This window comes from Copadichromis virginalis, linkage group LG16 (assembly GCF_057382275.1).
Source record: "Copadichromis virginalis isolate Kocher_CV1m ecotype Utaka linkage group LG16, C_Virginalis_male_GT1.1, whole genome shotgun sequence".
Lineage (NCBI taxonomy): Eukaryota > Metazoa > Chordata > Actinopteri > Cichliformes > Cichlidae > Copadichromis > Copadichromis virginalis.
The window spans coordinates 27,382,208-27,402,048 of NC_140633.1; the positions used below are offsets into that span (position 1 = coordinate 27,382,208).

The 19,841-nt window shown below is 39.7% G+C and overlaps 1 protein-coding gene across 1 annotated transcript; it reads right to left on the reverse strand.

Moving 5' to 3' along the window:
* Positions 1-1,351: 1,351 nt before the first annotated feature.
* LOC146690974 (sacsin-like) lies at positions 1,352-19,622 on the reverse strand. Its single transcript, XM_085435099.1, has 8 exons — positions 19,580-19,622; positions 19,258-19,303; positions 18,643-18,730; positions 16,325-16,436; positions 14,814-14,960; positions 13,291-14,722; positions 13,018-13,106; positions 1,352-12,905 (listed from the first exon to the last, which is right to left on the reverse strand). The coding sequence occupies exons 1-8, from the start codon at positions 19,620-19,622 to the stop codon at positions 1,924-1,926; spliced, it is 12,939 nt and encodes a 4,312-aa protein (XP_085291225.1). The 3' UTR covers positions 1,352-1,923.
* Between the last annotated feature and the right edge of the window lie 219 nt (positions 19,623-19,841).

The window sequence follows — 19,841 nt, forward strand, 5'->3', positions numbered from 1 at the left end:
CTTTTTTAAAACTGCTGCTGTGTCCGCAGCGTTTGCTCTACAGGTATGATTTTACCCTCAAAACGTAGCCATGGCTGTCCTCTTTCATCCAATGTGTTTACTATTGTACTAGGTGTTATGGTTCTTTCATAAATGTCACCAATGCACAGCCTCCTCCCTCCAACTCTTCCATAGACTCTAATGTTAAAATGGCTCAGAAGGTTCGTTTGAAAATCAGAAGAGCATGGTGTCTTTACACTGTCACCACGTCCATATAATAAACTCCACAGACATGAAAACTGAGAATTTGGTAGACTAGACATTGCTGTCGCTCACAGTGAAAGAATTTTGTCAATACGACTTTTACTTTTCATTTGGGAACGATTTGTTTCGGCCTGACTTTTCTGTTCATTTTAAGCAGCAAAAGTGAGGTGCATGTCTGTGTCCGTGTGTATGGAGCCATTGGGTGCGGTCACTATAGCAACCAGGCTCACACCTGCCTGCTTAACGAGCTCTCTCTGCCACTCTGCCAAAATTCATCTTAAACACTTCTCTTTCAACTGCTGCTGTGTCCACAGTGTTAAAGCCATCATTTTACCCTCAAAACGTCGCCATCGTTGTTCTTTTTCCAACATCTTGTCTTTCAAAGCTCAGAGATGTAAACTTTTTAAACTGTGTGGGTCCAAGTGGAGGGATCACATTTTAGTCATTCAGTGATTCAAAGAATATGACCTTTTAATATTCTTTCAGATGTTTTCTGACTCTAAATGTTCTTTTCTCATTTCTTAGGTTTTTCTAATTTACAATTAAAACATTTTCAGCTTTTTTCCAACTTCTTCTTCTGTGTAACCTTCAGCTTTTAGCAGTTCAGCACTTTTGTTTTCAGGTTAAATTCGGGTTTTTTTTTTTTATCTCATTCAAGATTTTTAACTTAAATTCAGTAATTAATTCATTTCAGTGCATACATTCAGATTCAAGCATTCACACTGCAGTTTCTTCAGAAAATGCACTTTCTAGTTTTATCATAGTGTTACAGTGTTGGATAAAATAAATATGGCTAAGGTTTTCCACAGTGAGTGGCTTGTCTGTTATTGATCAGATCTTTGGTCTGTGACTCTCTAGATGCATTTTCTTTTATATCACATTGACATTTAAGGGTAAATATTGTTTCTAACCATCCACATGCATGTCCAGAGACATGACCAGACTTGGAAACACTTAAAGAGGGAGAATTTGGTCTGTTTAACTAATCAGACAAAAAAGTCCCAATTACATGGGAGGAGAAATGATTAAAGACATCATTTAAGGTCCTCTTCAGATCTTTCTGCTAGCAAATATTAAAAAAAAAAAAAGGAAAACAAAACAAAAATCCCCCAATTGCAATGTGGATTTAAGTTTAAAGATTTTAAGTTTTTCAGAAGACAAAACTGGATACAAGTAAAAATCAGTATGCGGTAGTTATACTGTCTCTCAGCAAATAGTCATAACTTTAAAACACCAAAACTGCATATTTGCATTTACATTACAAGCATACAGTGAGTATATTGATCCAAGGCAGGTTTTTAACAAACAGTAAGAAATTCACTGAGTGACTGTTTTGATCTCAGAGAGTAGTCAACAGTGTCAACAAGACTTACAAAGAACATCTGATGTTTTCATTTTCATAACACAGAATATATCGATATCACCAATAAGCAGCTTTAAATGACAAGAATCCAAAATAAAGTAATTTAGTACTTACAATTTTCTTCAGTGTGTTTACATATACATGCACACCATAACATAATAATAAGTACTGAGTATGAGAAGTGAGACAAATAAGTAAAATAAAAGTTTTCTTTTTTCTTTCTGATGTTAAATAATATTTCAGTTTTACACTTTACATTACATTACTTTTAACATGTAGAAAACCAGTTACACTGACCAATACCTTGTTTTAAATCCTTAATTCACATATGCTTCTATTTTATTAAGGAGCTCAGATGCCTTGTTCAGTGCCAGCATTTCATTCTCTGATCTGAATTGTCCGTTCGGTATGTGAGGATATGGATGGCAGTTGGGATATTGAGTCCTTTTAGGATCCACCCCGAGTGTCTGCAGGTTTTTCACAATCTCAGGCAGATCTCTCAGTTGGAGGCTGTAGCGGGAAACTTGTGCAGCAGTGGCTGAAATTGAGCTGCTGTTGGGGCGTTGTCCATTTCTTTTATAGCATGCTGCTATGAGAGACTTTTCTACTGCTTGATGGACCTTAAACAGACACCACTCTGTGCTCCCTCCACCAGTGTCTTTGTGAGCTGCATTGAGATCGCAGCGAGCCTGTCTACACCAGCGGCTGGCCTCTTCTCTGTCTGGCCTTGGGACATTTTCATTGTGGGTCCAGAAGTTGTAGGAATGGAAACCTCTATAGCCTCTAGAGAACCTCTCTCGACTATTTCTGTGATACCTGGCCTCCTGATTCCACTCTTCATAGAAGCCTCTGAAATTTGTGTTTCTGCTTGAAAAGGTCGAGCCTGCAGCTTTGGGTTTGCTGAGCTCATCAATTCGATTCTGTAAATATTTGAATGCCTCACTGGCGAGAGACTGGCAATCCGGATTTTTGTCAGGGTGCCACCTGAGGTACAGTCTCTTGATGGCTTTGTGCCTCTCCTCCTCAGGAAGCCTCCAGATCTCTGCCAAACATTTATCAATTTCCCTTTTAGCTTCCTCAACAGAGGCTGGTAAAGAATTTGTTGATGATTCAGAAGAATGTGGCACAGCTCCTGTCAGTGGTTCCAGCTCCATGCAAGTGTTTTCTTCTGGTTTTAGCGTCTTCTTCTGTGGTTCTGGCTCCATGCATTTCCTCCTTTCTGTTTTTACCTTCTTTTCTCGTTTAAACTGAAACAGATCAACACAGCTGACTTCAATGGGCTCATCTTCTCCTACTTCTATTTTGTATCTCCATGAATATCGTCCATTGTGACCAGGCAGTTCTTCAACAATAACTGCATAAATGTACTTGTCATCAATTCTGTAGCCAACATACTCCCCCTCTTCAAAGTTGTTGAGGACATTCATGTCCAAACAATCATGCCATTCTTCTGGAACCTCTGTCCCAGGGGCTGCTGGACTAAAAGAGGAACTTTCAGTTTCAGCACTGTCACGGATCTGATTTTTAGCCAGAGTTTTCCGAACATCTTGCAGATCGTCACACATGAGGAGTTGTCCCAGCACTGGAAGGTGAACCGATGCAATTCTGTTCCCTAAAAGAGCATTAATCTCCTTTGTCAGTGTCATGATGACTTCATTTATTACCTTGGGAGCCATGTCATCATTGTGCTTTAAGTAAAAGGTACACCCTTGTTGCTCTCGTTTCACAAAAACATCTGTTTCTTCATCAGTTTTGGGAAGTGGCTGTTTATTGAGCCAGAGAGCTGTTTCCAAAGTTTTGCAGCACAAAATTTGTATACTGCCAAAAGTCTTCTCACACATTTTAGTGGCATCCTCTTGTGTTATTTTGCCTTGAGAATTCTCTCTAATAAGACAAATGAATCCATATTTAAAGGCTCCTGAGGAGAGATGTTTATCAAACCATCCACTAAATTCACAGCCAGTCTCAAGTTCACAAAGCTGCATCTCTGATTCCACAACTCTTTCCTCTGTGAACTCAGACAGCATCTTTGGCTGAAATTTCTGAGGCAGAAGTTGCAACAGCTGATGATGCTTGTATTTGTCGTTGCCCAAATGACATTCACTGAGTTTCTGAAGCAGCAGGAACTTGTTCTCCAGCGCTTCTTCCAACCTTTTGGTCTCAAACACTGTGTCGTTGTAGCAGAGTGTGGATGATGGGTATAATTTACCATCTACTGCAGGAAGATACAGAGTCTCAACATTTTCAAGAAGTGTCTCATTTCCCTGAGTTCTGATTAACTTAAACAACTGCTCAACAGCTCGTTTCACAGTTCTCAGCTGGTTTGAATGTAGTTTTTGTTTATCACAGGAATCAGCGTAAACTGCTGCCAAAACATTACAATATTGCTCTGCAGTAGCTTTCTTCTTCACACCAATTTTCCGAAAGAACGGTGCATACACTGCATCTTCTTGAGTAATCTTGTACAGATATGGTCTGAAGTCACGATCATAGGAGAGCGACAGACACACGTCATCAACCGTCACAAGTTTTGTGTCTTTTTCAACCAACACAACAGGAAGACCAGTCAGCTGGTTTCCTTCAAATCTTTTTTCTTGCAGGTAAGCGTAGGAACTTCTGAACACTTTAGCTCGTGTTTTGATCAGCTGGTCAGTTTCACATGGTGACTGACAGATGTTTCTTATGTTACTGGCAACACAGTTTGGAGGTGGTTCTTCATGAGCTCCAACATTTTTTATCATTTTCTGAAGACCTTGTGACATAAATGGTAGGTCTATAATTGGCATTGAGGTCCAAATCAAATCTTGATGCTCTGGATTTTTCTCAATCAACGAGCCTCTAATTTTAACAGTAGTTCCTTCAGGAGCAAATGGTTGGTGGTAGTTGGACAGTTCTTTTCGAATCATAACTGGAAAAATGAATTTGATGTCAGCAATGCTTTCCAGCAACCTTTCGTTGTTGTCTTTGGGATCACATGCTTTATTTAAGGCTTCCCTGAAAAGTAATGATGATTTCAGTTTCATGTCTTTGAGTCTTCTGTTAACTTTTGCTTCTGATTCCAGCTGGTGTGCAAAATGTATTATCTCGTCCGCTGACACAACATGCTTCATTCCAAGTTCTCTGACCAGCTCTTTTGCTTTTTCTGTTGTGTAGTCATCTCCTTCACACAGTTCAGACCAAAATGTCTCAGGAACAAATCTCTCGTGGGGCAACATTCGTTTGTACAGCTCAACACTCTCATCAAAGTAGTATGATGCAGGCTCCAGTCTACCTTGAGAACTGCGAATCAGTTTCACCGTCTTCAGTGAGGAGATGATAATTTTTCTTTCCTTCAACGAATAATCTAGTGACAGCAACAGTTTGAGGCTGTGAAGAATCTGTGTCTCTGTGAGTTGGTGTACAGCAGGCAGAATGAACTTCATGAAATACTGCAAATCATCCAGGACCTGAATGTTGAGTGTTTCTGACAGCATGTAGTTCTCAGAGTTGTGTTTCAGAAAAATGCTGCTGTTTGTAGGTAGGTTGAACAAATCTGGAAATATGACTGAATATTTGATTTTGACGATGAAAACCTTCTTAGGTCCATCAATCCTCACTCGTTCACCTTGTGTTGTTTCAAATATTGGTAAGGATTTAAGTTTCCCCACATACTCTTTGCTGACTTTGGACTTGGATAATCCTGATTGCAGGAACATCTGAAACTCTTTCATATCATCATTTGAAAGGTGGGAAAACTCTGAGCAATTAATGTTGTACACTTGATCCAACACTGAGCTTTCATCATCTACATCGAGAAGTTCATCTTGTAGATATGAATATATCCATCGATCCATCTCAGAGAAGAATACATGATCAGAAGTCATAAAACCAAGTTTAAAGAGGATGCCTGATATGTCTTTGTGTTTTTCTGAGGCAAACACAACACTTGACATGTGTTTCATTGTTTGCAGGAAGTGCTTGTTGTTCAACCTTGGACACACAACAGGTAAAATATAGCAGTTGCTGAAGAGTTTCCTTACATCACTGAGTGTAAGACTGGACTCGTCATCTCTAGATGTTGGTAGTTTAATTTCACTCATTATGAACTTCCAAAGTAATTTTAGCCACTTCAATATTTTCTCATTGGGGACATGAAGACCACTGTGTGGATCAATGTCACACTCATAAAGAAGATGCTGAATTAATGTTTTCAGATATTTCTCTGAGCAGGGCAATGTCATATTTCTGACAAGTTTTAATCTTTGAAGAAGCTCAATGTGCCAAATGTTGATCTTATAATTTGAAAATTCATCCTTGTAGTCAAAGAAAAGATTTGCATACCTCGATATCCACTTTGGTGTTTGGGAGCTGAACATTTTCAAAACATTATCTTTTGTGAGAAGAAGTGGAAGGCCTTCGAGCAAACTGGCATTGTCCTGGGTGACCTTTTCTGAGGAGAAATCTTTTAAACAAAAACTCAGGAGCTCTGAACATCTTTTCTCATCTTTGATCAAAGTAGCACTTATGGGTAAAGGCAAATCCTCATCTGTTTGGGTTGGATCATTTAGAGGTTTTGCTCGTAGGAAAGTCTGCACAGTGGAGGGACTGACCTCTTTTACTTCAACCCCAGCAGATCTGAAACTTGTCCAAATCCTCTGCATGTTTGCGGAATAAGGAACCAGCTTCATTCCAAGATCTTCCAAAATGTTATTCAGCTGGAAATTTCCCAAGGTTGTCAAGTAAGGTGCCTCAGTTGAGTCTGTTTCACTGACATTACTCCAGTCAAAAGAGTGCTGTTTAATTTCTCTATATGTAGTTATACGTGTTATGGTCGTCATAACAGGGATTACATCAAGGCCTTTTTCTTTCAATGATCTGTATACTTCATGTATCATTTCATGCCAGTCTGGGTAAACATCTTTGGACACAGTTGGCCAAAAACACAAATATTCTGTATTGAAACATGAGTTAGTATTTTCTATTAAAGTAAGTTTTCTTACTTTCGAGAAAACTTTCTTGACTGCAATGCTGCGCCTGATGTAATGCAGGAGGTCTGCATAAAGCGGAGCAATGACGTGCTGTTTCAAAGACTCATTCCAGCCTGATTTCTTACTCTTCCCATCTTCTTTCCAAAGGCTTGTCCTGGCAGAATCAACCTCAAAGTTTCCATTGATATGTACTGGCAGTCCAGTTTTCCCTGGCAAAGGAAGTGAACAAAAGGCTTCTCCTTTAAAATCCATGACGCTGGATCCCTTTGTGTTCACACGTGCAGCTAATGATGCTTGGGGAAGTTTTTCTGATAGTTTTAAATCGTAGCTGTCTTTGAAGGAGCCAAATTGTTCTGCAACAATCCACTTACTTTGTCTTTTATCTGAGGTGGAAATCACAGTTTCATAGAAAGTCTTGTGCGGTGTTGCTGTTTTGTCTGATTGCAGTGCATTTTGTAGATGTTTTACAAAAGCATCTTTTTCTTCACGACTTCTTTGTGGCAGATTTTTTTCAACCTCAAAGATGGTTTTAAGTCCTCCTGAATAGTCACTGATTTCATGGACTTTGATTTTGCAGATGTTTTTCAGAAAGAGAATTAGTCCTACAGGATCTTCAGACAGGGCAGAGCACAGTTCTTTCATGTCGCGGTCAGTGACTCCTTGCTGTGATATTTTGGAGGTATTTGCATTTGTACCCATTCTCAGAGGTAATCTGAACATGGTGCCCTCTTTAAGAGAAAATTTGTCTGGAAGAAATGATTTGTAGACATCTACGTACATTTCTTTGAAAGTGTCAGCGAGTTTATAGCCAATGCCATATCGCTGGTTATTTGAATGATTTTCAATGTATTTTTGATTGGGGTCAGAAATGCAGAGTACTTCATCTCCTGTAAGGATCGAAGGGCAGTCAGTCAGATGGTAAACAGAGTTGAATCCAACTCCGTACTTGCCTATCTTCCCTGGGGTGTTGTGCTTTCCTCCCTCTCCCAGCTGTTGAATTCCCTTAATGTCAGCATCAGAAAACACTTTGTTGTTGAACACACAAAGTGCTGGACCCTGGAGATTGTTCCATTTCTTCCCAAATGTTTTTTCTTTTCCATGTTGTCTTTTGTCCCAGATGAAGTGAATTTCTGTTGCTTCTGCATCATCAGCATTTTGGATAAGCTCTTTAAGGATATCCTTCTTTGATGGATAGGCTGAAATTATGTTTTTAATACGAACAGTCAGCTGTTCCTGCTGTTCAAAGTCAAAAGCAAATGGTGAAAGGTCATCAACTATGTGGTTTTCCAGAGTATGATGCCTTGTTGTTTTGATTCCAAGGTGGCGAGCCATAGCTCGTGGGATATTCTCGTGACATAATGTGACACCTGAAGTGAGTGGCATCCACGGGCTGTCATTGTAAAACAGCTCATTTGCAGGTTGCAAAACTCCATGCTCATTGGGTATCAGACAGTCATCCGTGATTTTCAATTTGGCCTCAAAAATCCCTTTGTTTAAAATTGTGACGACAACTGAGAGATCACTCTCTGGTAGGGGCTGGTTTCCATGTTGAGCTTTTAATTCCTGCAACACAGTTAGAAACTGAGTGATCGTGAATTGTTTTTCAACACCTATACATTTCCAGAGGTTCCTGAAGCTTGTGAAGGCAGCTGGAAGTACGTGGAGATAGGGCTTTGCTTCAAATTGCCCGTTCTCAGCTGCATGATCAACATTCACAAATGTATCACCAATGAGGATGAATGGAAATGAACTTGCTTGTTGTGAAATGTAAGTGGTATTTCCAGAGTCACAGATCCACTGATCCAGACACGTATAGCACTCAAATGCTATTTTGTAAAGCATGGATCTGTCAATGGAGTGTGCTTGTTTGCTTCCTTCATGCAGCTGCTGGAGCACCACCTCTGGCTTCGGAGTGCTGTTCACGCCCAAGATCTTTAGGACTGGATCACTGTGGTGTATTTTCAAATTACTATTATCCAGCACTGGTTGTGTCATGTTAACGAGAAGGGAGCATTTGTCACTAAAAACATCAGTGGGCCTTTTAAGTGTTACATTTCCTTCCATTTTTGCATCACCAGGTGAATATGCTGGAAGAAATGCAGTTGTCCTCAGTGTTTTCCAGTGGTGAGAGCCTTCATCATAAATGTGATTCTTCATAAGTTCAAATAGACACTTCAAGTCGACAAATGCTTTCTTTTTGTCAATGCTCCAGGTTTTATTAATCGTGCCTGCTTTCTCTGTGATGTCTTCCAATGGGAGATGATCATTTGCCATACCGAGTTCCAACAAACGCTGAATCCTTTTTGGAGATCTGTAGTCATTTTCGGATCCATCCAGCAAGCGTCCCTCGTTTGGTTCAAAAAGACAGGCCACTTTCCCTGTAGGATTCACAAGTTTCCTGACATGTTGGAGCTGTCCACCCTTTGTGGGTATGCATGGATAGAAGAGCAGCAGATTGTCAATTTCTTTGATATGAAGGTCAATAGCATGCAGCACAAGGGTATCTCTACTCTTCGAGTCCATTGTAGTTAGGTTACCAAACACTGCTTCTCTGTAGAACTTCTCCCAGTTCCAGGTCCTGTTTTGTAAAACCTTTTCTAGGCCAGCCTGTTTGAAAGTATTTCTCAGCCAAAGTGGAAGAGGAACAACATGATTGGGTCCTTTTGCATATTTCTGACAAACTTGCACTGCAAGGTCACCAATCTTTTCATCATTTTCAATGCTCTCATGTAGAAATATGGCATTGTTCATTGAGAACCATTGTTCTCCATCACTAAAGAGCTCTGGACCAACAGAGTCGTCAATAATGGTTGAGTAAAGTGCATCCACTAAAGGCTTGAAAGTTTCAGTCACTTTCTCTCTATCAGGCCAAAAGGTGTGATAACAGTAACTCACCAGCTGCTTATTTTCTGACATTTTCTTTAGTGCCTTGAGTACAGTAACATATGCTGTCACTACTGGATCCTGAAGGAGAGCTTTGTTCCAGTCATTTTTCACTCCAGTTTCCCACAGACCTTTTCGGTTGCTTGTCACAGCAAATGTGCCATTTACATTGACAGGAAGACCTGTGTGAATGGGAAGAGGAAGGAAGCAAAAGGCCTGTCCAACAAGTTCTGTTTGTAATGTGGTGAATTTTCCAGTTTCTGGATGATTTTGCAAGGGCACAGCAATCCCTCCAATGGGCAAAGAGAAACTGACCTGCTTGTTTTTGTGAATGGCCATTTTAAAGGACTCATCTGTCCCAAAGCAGTTGTACAGGAGCCAGAGCTGAAGTTTAGTTTCATTAGACTGCTGACTGGATATTTTCACAATGCTGATTTTGCAGCAATTGATCACCTCTTTGCATTTACCATCAAGTTTCATCAGTGATTTCTCAGCATGACGTTGCTTGGACACACTGGTGTCATCAGGAATCTCCATTGCACTCACAGTGGTTTTGGACACAGAGAAGATGGTCTCCATTTCATTTTCTCTTGGTGGAGTTGATCCATTGTGTGGGATATTTTGGAGGGATAATGTAATGATGTTCTTTAAAAAAAGCAGATGGGTTTGTGAGTTTTTAGAAAAGAGATGTTGAAAATCAAGGATATGGGGTTTTTCATACACTTTTGGGTTTATTTCTGATTTGACAGCCTCTTCTTCACTTCGGAAAGGTAGTTTGATCAGAGTGCCTGGATAGGGTTCAGGAGGACTTTTTCGGGTAAAATTACAGTCAAAAATGTTTTCATATGATCCAAACTGACCAGGAAAACAATGAAAGAGTCGCTGTTGAGAGAGATCCAGCTTGATTCCAGGATTTGATTTATGTTTGATATGTTTTGTGAGATGAGTAACATTTGGATCAAATATGAGAAGAGTGTTGCCACTAAGGATGGAGGGGACATCTGTCACATGATACACAGTATTGAATCCAAGTCCAAACTTTCCAATTTTTTCTGCTTTGTTTTCCTTTGAGGCTGAGCCAACTCTGACAATATTTTTCCAATCCTCTGCTGTGAACTGCTCATTATTGAAAGCCCAAAGACAAGGTCCCTGACAAAGAGCCATGTCAGGGTCAATCAGGCTTTCGGGGGCATCTCTGTGTACTCTGAAATCCACCAAGAACTTGCAAACATCTGCCCCAGCGTCCTCTGCATTCTGGATGAGCTCTTTGAAGATGTCACTGTCTTCATCGTACTCTTTAAGAATGTTTTTTATTCTCATTGTTATTGGTTCAGATTGTCCACACTGCTCTATTCCTATCTCCTCTGGATCAAGGATGTGGGTACTGAGAAAACGAATTTCCAGCCATTCAGCCGCTGCTTTTGGGATTTCCTCATGTATGACATAAATTTCCTCTTCTCTGCAGTTTAGTTCTTTCAGTCCATTTTTGCTTACATCACAGAAAAGAGCTGTTGATCGTGGTTTAAGGGTAAATTTTCCTCCCTCAGCAATGACTGGCACTGGGATGTCATCCTGAACTGTTTTCTTCTCTTTCCAGAGCCAGTTGAGAATTTCTATTGACACTTTGACCTCTGAAGAACTTGCAATCGGCTGTTGTCTTGCTTCAATTGTTTGCTGGATGGAGTACAGAATGCCCAAAATGTCTTCATTGGAAAGTACTTTTCTCAGGCAAAACCTCTGGAACAATGTTCTGTATGGCAAAAATTCACTTGGCACCTTCCCAATGTAAGAACTCAGATCTAGATTATTTGGGTATTCAAGAACCAGATCCTGGGGTGCAACAAACTCGTTCTGGGCCCATAGCCAACATGTCTCATTGCCCATCATTGTAACAAATACAAAGAGGTTGTATTGCATGTGTTTGTAAATGCTGTGCAGCTGTCTTTTGAAGTCTACATCTGTGTCAGGATTAGCCATTTCCAGTGCTTTTGATTTCAAGACTGAAAGATTTTCAATCACTTTTTCAGGTGGTGGTAGGTCTTTGAGACCAAGTCTGTTGCTAACTCTGTCACTGAGCTTCCCTGTTAGTGGCATTACATGTCCAACAATGTCCTTATAAACAGAATGTCTTATTTCATTTGGGCAAAACAAACAATACTTCTGAGATTTATCACTGAATTGTTTCTCACTTCCAGGTTGTTCACATGGGATCCATTTAAGCATTTTGAGGCAATGAAGTTGTCTGTGAGAAAACTTTGTCAGTAAATCATTACTTTCCAACATTTCCAACAGAACCTGACCTCTTCTCAGAGCCTCAGTTTGTGAGTTCACACACAGTTTGTCAGTCAGCGTGGCAGCATGTAGCAAATGTTCAGGTGAGACATCTATCTCTTTATTCAGTAATCCGATTTCTGTTAAGCTTTCCAGCATCTGCAGTGAATGAGTGTATGAAGGCGGTGGAAAGAAGTCTGACTCAAAGATGACTTTAAAAGTCTGAATTCTTGGATCAAAAAAGTCAGATGCCTTTTTCAGCTGTCCATTCACCTCAATGAAGCTCAAGTCCTTACAGCTGCATTTCAGGGATTCGTTTTGTGAGAAAAGCACCTTACCATGCTGTAAAACCCAAGTCATTGTTTTGTTAGTGTTGTCACTGCTGCAAGCGCCTTTCCTTATGCTGTCAACAAGAACATTGGCTGCTTCGGCGGTGTCCAAGAGATGAACTTTGAGCAGCTGTAACAGTCTGCGGTCAGTCTCAGTAGAACACTGGATTATGGAATCAGGCATAGGGAGCTCTGTTGGTACTGTTAGGCCTGAGATCAGAAGCACAGCTTGTTTCGATTGAGCTGCAACACTGAATCCTTTCATGGTTTGAAACAAAGGCAACCTCAAGAGAAAATCTTTCTCTGTTTTTGAGAGAGAATCCAGATAAGAAAGATAATCTTTTAGTTCATTGTGTGCTGTGTGAGAGGCAGATGTGAGTTCTGTGATAAGATGCTGGAAATCTAAATTCATCAGGACCTTCAAAACACTCCTTGGAGATGGGCACAGCACATACGAGTCAAGGTCTACATGCTTGAGCCACTCATTTCCTCTCACCACTGTGCCACCAACTTTGTTCACCAGCTGAGCTATTCGGTCTGGCAAACTCAGCTGTTTACTTTTCTGAAAGATCAGGGTTGTGTTCTGCTGTAGTTTTGCTACTGATACAGTCTGACTGCCAGACAGAGGACTAACTGGTATTAGAGGTATGTCAGTGAAAGGACTTAACTCATTAAAATGACTGTTGAGAAACCTCCAGAATTCTTGGAACCAGTCTAAAGGTGGATGCTGACTGTTGTTGTTGTCCCATGCAACAAGGTTCTTCCCTGTCTGTTTCCAGTCTGGTGGCAAATATCGTCTTGCATATTCAGCCACATGGGATGCATCAATGTTGGTGATCTTGAAGAAATCTGAAGAGCAGATCAAAAAGATTTGTTTTTTAAAGATAAGAATAAATGTGTGTGCTAAAATGTGTAGCTGTGTACAAATGACTCTGTATTGTTTAAAATTACTTTCACTTACTTCTTCTGGCCAGTTCTTTCAGATGTGCACTGCAGGCTGGAGTCAGATCATGTGGGATGAAGAAGGGTTTACAGAATGGCAGCAAGACTCTATAAAAAAGTGTAATGGATTATGTGGATCAAACTGTTAGGAGTTCATTCAGTATAGAAATATTCCTGAACCTTCCAAATATTCAGTTACAATCATTATGTGAATAACACATAAAAATGGCAACTTTAGTCATAATGAATATAACATTTATTTTAAATTTTGATAGATGTATGGAAACCCTACCTTGGAAATTCATGGCTGTCAATCAAAGCAGTGTCTTCCTCTCTGTATGTGAAATATCTGAAAGAGCCATCACTGAGTGGAAGGAGGTGAAGACCCTCAAGTTCTTTATATTGTTCATCACCTAAAATGTACTCCAAAAGACTGAGTTTGTCATCTTTGGTGATGTTATCCACACCGGTCCTGTGGAGAATGGCCCTGAGGAATGCTGGAGTCACATGTTTTAGGGTAGAAGGGTTTGGGTAGGCCTCATTTATAGCCTTTGCAACACTAGCTGGTAAAGTGACAAGATTTTCTCCACATGACACTAAAGTCCTTTTAATGGCAGACAATATGTTGGTGCTTGTTGGGCCATTGCAGGGGAAAACAGCTTCTGATGGAGAGATAAACTGTCTTTCATCTTTAGCAAGAGAGAGGATGGCCACGTTCTGTCTGAATAAGTGATGAAAAACATCCAGAGTGAGAGCATGCCATTTTTCTTTGTGTTGTATCTGAGTGAGATCTGGCCACAGATTGTACACAGAGGAAACAGGGAGGATAGATTTTTGGGCAAGTTTAATGGCATCTTGAATGATCTTGATGTATGCTTGTGGAAACACCTTCTTCATCAGCATTTCATTCCACAAAGCATGTTCATCATGTCTCTGGTCTTCCTCTTGCCATTTGATGTGTCTTCTATTGTCTGTGAGGCCAAAGCATGCATTGACATAAACTGGGAGTCCTGTCTTATTGGATTCATTGTTTGGAAGGGGGAGAAAGCAGCTCAGTCTGCTCTGGCTACAGTCTCTCTTCTCACCACAGGGGAATGCCAGGTCAACTTGAGGTAAAAAGCTCAACTTCTTTGTAAGCAAATCAAGATCTTCTGCAATGCCCTCTTTCATGGTACATGTTGTCAGAAGCCACTTTGTCTCTTTTTGGTCTTTTGAACTCACAGTTATAACTTTGAACCTTGTTAGACCCTCAGTGATTGACTCCTCTTCTGGCTCCAAAACACCATCTGTGGGGACTGAGGATTTCACTTCAAGTCTGGTGTTAACAGCTCCATCTTCACTAATATGTAACAAGGACACGGAAGTGACATTTTTCAAGAAGAGGAGGCTCAAATCTGCATCTGCAATGAAGCTATCAAAAAGCTCAACCACTTTATTTGAGTCATACAGATTATCAGAAATTTCTGATGCTTCATTGCGTAAAGGAAATCTAAAAATTGTCCCATTGAAGTGCTGATCCTCCATGACAACTTTTGACCATCCATGGTCACACACATGTGAGACTATATCTCTAAATGGTTGAAACTGATCACTCATATTCAGCAGAACTTCTTGGTCTTCAGAATCATCCAAAGACCACCGAAACCCTCCATTTCTCTCTCCAAATATTTTTTCTTGGGGATCCATCATGCCAAGGTGGCCTGAACTGAATATACTTGGCACATCTATGAACAAAGTAAAAATATGTTACTGCTAACTGTTTATCTTTTCAAAAATTACTACTCATATCTGTGATCTAACTACACATAGTTTCACCTGTTATGTGGTAAACAGAGTTGAAGCCGATTCCAAACCTTCCCACTCTGTTTGGGTCATCACGCTTTACACTCCTTCCAGCCATCTGAATTCCTTCCCAGTCTTCATCAGTGAATGCGGCATTGTTGTAGGTATAGAGAGCAGGACCTTCGTAAAAACATAACAAACTCAAGGCTTATGCTTTAGGTATCTATGTGTTAGTGACACATTCTCTGGAATCTCTATACCAACGTGCACTGAATGAGATTTTTCCAGAAAGGAAATCAGAAGACAGGAGACACTTTTCAGTTACTATGCAAATGGATTTTATGTAGAACACTTTGAGTGTAACGGTAACTAGAGACAATATTAACAGTGACTATCCTAAATCTTCTCTCTTGATCTGCATATTATAATTAAGCTGAAAGCTCCATTGTTGAAAAATGAAGCCAGTTTTAAAAACTGCAGTGCTGTGAACAGCTGAGGTTTGCTCCAAAAGTAAAATGCTCAACAACCTTGTGCAAGTTTAAACTGTGTTAAGGGTGAGGGCTGCATGAACATACATATAAAACTATTTGGCTGTTTAATTAAGTGAGTACATTTGGTTTTCACTAGTCAACATTCATTATCATAGTGAATTACAGTGCCAGTAGCTTGTTAACAAGTAGTTTTTACTTTGCAAGGCTCTGCCTTTCAGACAAACATGGAATTAAGTGAGTGTGGGAATTTGTTAGGAAGCAGGAGCTATATTATTTAATGATGCTGTAAATGCACATAGGTTATTCATGTTTTCTTATATGACCAATGCCTTTAAGTGAAGCACATTAACAGTGATAACGTTGGTCTCTGAAAGCACAAATATCCAAGAAAGCACAGAAAATATAGACTAAGAAAATGTAATCTGTCCTGTTATGCACCACCTGAGACATGAAAGAATATAAGCAACCTAAGACCCACTATTACTACTATTAAAAAATTATACAATAGAAAATAAATAAATAAAATGAGAAAATTTTTGTACTTGTTTTTCCAATCAGTTGTTGTTGGAAATCTAGTTTTTCCAGGGCCTTGGACAGCTTGAATAAACAATGATGGTGACAGCCAAAATTCCAAAGCTGAGGATTCAGAACTGCAGTCCCACCATGTGACATCACATATTTTATGTAGTCTACAATCAGAATCCAGTTTTATAGGGCTTTCTAAAAACAGCCACCTAGGAAATGTTTGATAATGTGGAAAAATATGGGGAAAAACATCCACACACTATACTTTGGGAGAAATTACACACTGAAACAAGCAGAACCTGCTACTTTTAGCTGCTCCTTTAGTCACAAGGGATTGCCACAGTGAGTAGCTCCACTTTTCGACGTGACCCCCAAAGGAAGCAGAATGTTAAATAAAAACAAACCAAAAAGTTCCCAGCAAACCCGGACAGACATTCTTAACTGGAGATGTATTGGCTCTATTTATTACTTTTAAATGTAAATAAATAATAGTTTTTGTGAAATATATTTCTTTTATTCAGTGAATACCTTGGTATGTCTCCAGTTCTTCAGTCCAAAGGCTTTCAGTCCCATAGCTTCGTTCGTCATGGATGAAAACCACTTCTGTGGCTCGAGCATCATCTGCATTTTGAATCAGCTCCTGTTGACAAATAAAAACAACCTTGAGCAGAAAATGGCAGTACAACGCTGCCACTGACACAGTTCTGCACAGAAAGCTGGTAGATCTTTCTCACAGCAAGTATGTCTACAGAGGAAAAACAAAAAAGGGTCCATTTCAGTCTAACTCAGACTCACTGGACACTGTAGTCCAAAGTGTCCAGTCAGAGTATATGATGTAGTCATTCTTGTTCTTTAGCATACAATGGCAAAAATGTTTTAAGCTTCAAAAATGGTCAATAATTGTGTAAATTTAACTCTGTGGTAAAACTGATGAATTGTACTGCATTATATTTTTAATATTTTGTCTGATAAAATGCCAGCTCAGTATGGTCGGTTGCAAAAAAGCAAAAATTTGCAGGCTCTTATCATTTGCAAGCAGCACAAAATCTGGGAGATTTCTGTGAATTACAACCATATTTTAGTTACACCTCCACCAACATCCATGTTTCCATTTTGCCAATTAAATAGAGCTTTTTCTAATCTGAGCTGATGGTCTAAGGACAGAGTCAGTACATATTATGAAGCTCATTGTTTTATATTTTGGATTTGTCACAATGTTATGTAGAAATAAATGACATTTTCATTAAATGTAGAAATAATTGTTGTTCTTGTTCTTCTGTGTTCACACAATTAATGTGTAGGTTCACTTTCAAATGTTTTTAATGGGTGAAAGGTCCATACTGCAGGCAGGCGAGTTCAGCAGCTGGACTCTTCTACTGTGAAAACATGCTGTTGTACTAGATGCAGTACGGAGTTTAGGATTATCTTTCTAAAATATTCAAGGCCTGCCCTGCAAAAGAAATTACCTCATTGAGAACATTTTGCTCTAAAACCTGTGTATACCTTTCAGCATTGATGGTGCCTTTAGATATGCAAGCTGCGAATTCCATAGGCACTAATGCACCCCCATACCATCAGACATGCATAGTGATGATAATATGCCATATGGGCCCTCTTCTATTCACTCTGGCAGATGATCCATCCATCCATCCATCCATCCATCCATCCATCCTTCCTTCCTTCCTTCCTTCCTTCCTCCCTCCCGGTGGGACATGCCCAGGACACCTCACCCATGAGGCGCCCAGGAGGCATCCTTGTCAAATGTCTGAACCACCTCAACTGGCACCTTTCAATGTGGAGGAGCAGCAGCTCTACTCTGAGCCCCTCCCAGACGGCTGAACCTCTCACCCTATCTCTTAGGAAGAGGCCAGCCACACTTCAGAGGAAGCTCATTTCAGCCGCTTGTATCCGCGATCTTGGATCACTACCCACAGTTCATGACCATAGGTGAGGGTAGAGACGTAGATCAACCGGTAAATTGAGAGCTTTGCTTTTACACTCAGCTCTCTCTTCACCATGATGGACTGGTACAGCATCCGCATCACTGCATCCGCAGCACCAATCCGTCTGTCGATCTCCAGCTCCCTTCTCCCGTCGCTCGTGAACAAGACCCCGAGATACTTAAACTCCTCCACTTGGGGCAGGAACTCGGCTTTTTCTTTGCAAGCTACAGCTTTAACCCACATTTGTGGATGGCACTGTGACCTGTGTTCACAAACAGTGATTTGTGGAAGTGTTCTGGAGCTAATGCAGTGGTTTGCATGAGAGAATCATGCCTGTTTTGCAGAACTGCCTGAGGCCTTGAAAATCCTGTGTGGCTGTGGTACTGACTTTTGGCCTTATCTCTTGCACACAGAGATTTCTCCAGATTCTCTGAATCTATATACAGTAGATGATGAAATAATCAAAATCTGCACAATTTTGCATTGAGGAATATTATTCTGACACTATGTCTACAACTTGTAGACATGTTTTTTTCTTTACAGATTGGTGAACCTCTGCCCCTTCACTTGTCTCTGTCCAATCATGTTACTGACTTTTTACCAGTTAACCTCATTAAATGTTGCCCCGTCCCAACTTATTCAACCATGTTGATTTCACCAAATCCAAAATGAGACAATTTTTTTCATGAAATAATAAAATGTCTCAGTTTAAATTTTTACTGTTTTCAGTTGTTCCATTGTGAATCATTTTTATGTTCGTGAGAACTGCAAAAAGTAGTAAATCTCATAAACCCGTCGCTTTCTATTGTCATTTACATTTTATTATTGTTATTATTATTTGCACAGCATCCCAATATTACCTAAAGTAACTGTTGTGTGTTTTTGTTACATCATTACACCAACCTTCAAAATTTGTCCACCATCTGGATATCGCCGTAGAATATCTTTCAGATAGTCAATGATGGGTGGTGCTGTGGCCCCGAAGGAAGTCCTAAACAAAGTAAAAGCATTAAACACAAAGAAACTAGAGTCTGAAGGCAAATTAAAACCATGTTGGTCCTGCTGATGCAATGTTAGTAAGGATAAGGTTGAGAGCTAAGTTAGCAAAGCACATGCACGTATTTGACTATTTGACTGATATTGTTAGAGATGAGGTTCTTTACTTTAAATTAAATAGAATCATCTTTATGAAATTAGACAAAAATTAATATTTAATTAAAAAGAGACACTAAAGTCGAGTATAAAAATAATTTTGGCCATCTGGTTTCAAAATGTTTACTTCATGTATAGATTCCACACATTTGCTTTAATGCTGAAAACATATTTATTCCCTAATTTATTTTGACCACAGGAAACTGACTAGTAGTTAGTAATGATATCAATAAAGAATCTGATCTTTAAGCAGAATCAAAAATGGCATTAGTGCCCAAATCCTATTAATATAATGTCTACTCAAGATGTAGGAGAACAGTTACTGCCTCCTACTGCTTACAGTATATTAAAAAGAAAGCCATTCACCGGACTTTCTTCTTTGCCTTTGGATTCACCATGCCAGAACGGGTTCCTGTAAGAAATTCAGAAAATTGTGACATGTGTTACAGCAGTGCAAACTTACTGTCACACTTTTAGTTTTAAGGTTTTATATATCTGGATGTAATAAAAAAACACACATGAACTAAGGGGCTTAATGGGTTTTAAAAATAGGTCAATAAAACATCAGATGAACATCTAAACGTGACATATTACACCGTGTCATTATTTATTTAACAAAAATGAAATCAAAATACAGAAGCAGTGCAAAAAAACTCAAATAAACACACACTGCTTCTGCAGTACTTACTGTAGTAGGTAGCACCCATGAGCTGGAAGGTGATTAATGACATTAATAGCAAAACATTCAGGACAGCTGCTAGTCTTCCCCACCAAAGTGGAGAAGTTTGGCCACAAGGCACAGAGCTACAAACGCAGCATTGTTGTAGAATGTGGATTAGGATGATTGATTTCTGTTTCAAGTATTGCATGCTTTTGTTTACTTATTCTTTTTAATGTGTGATGTAAACCACACCCATGTGGGAAAGGAGACTGTACTCCTCTGGATCAGA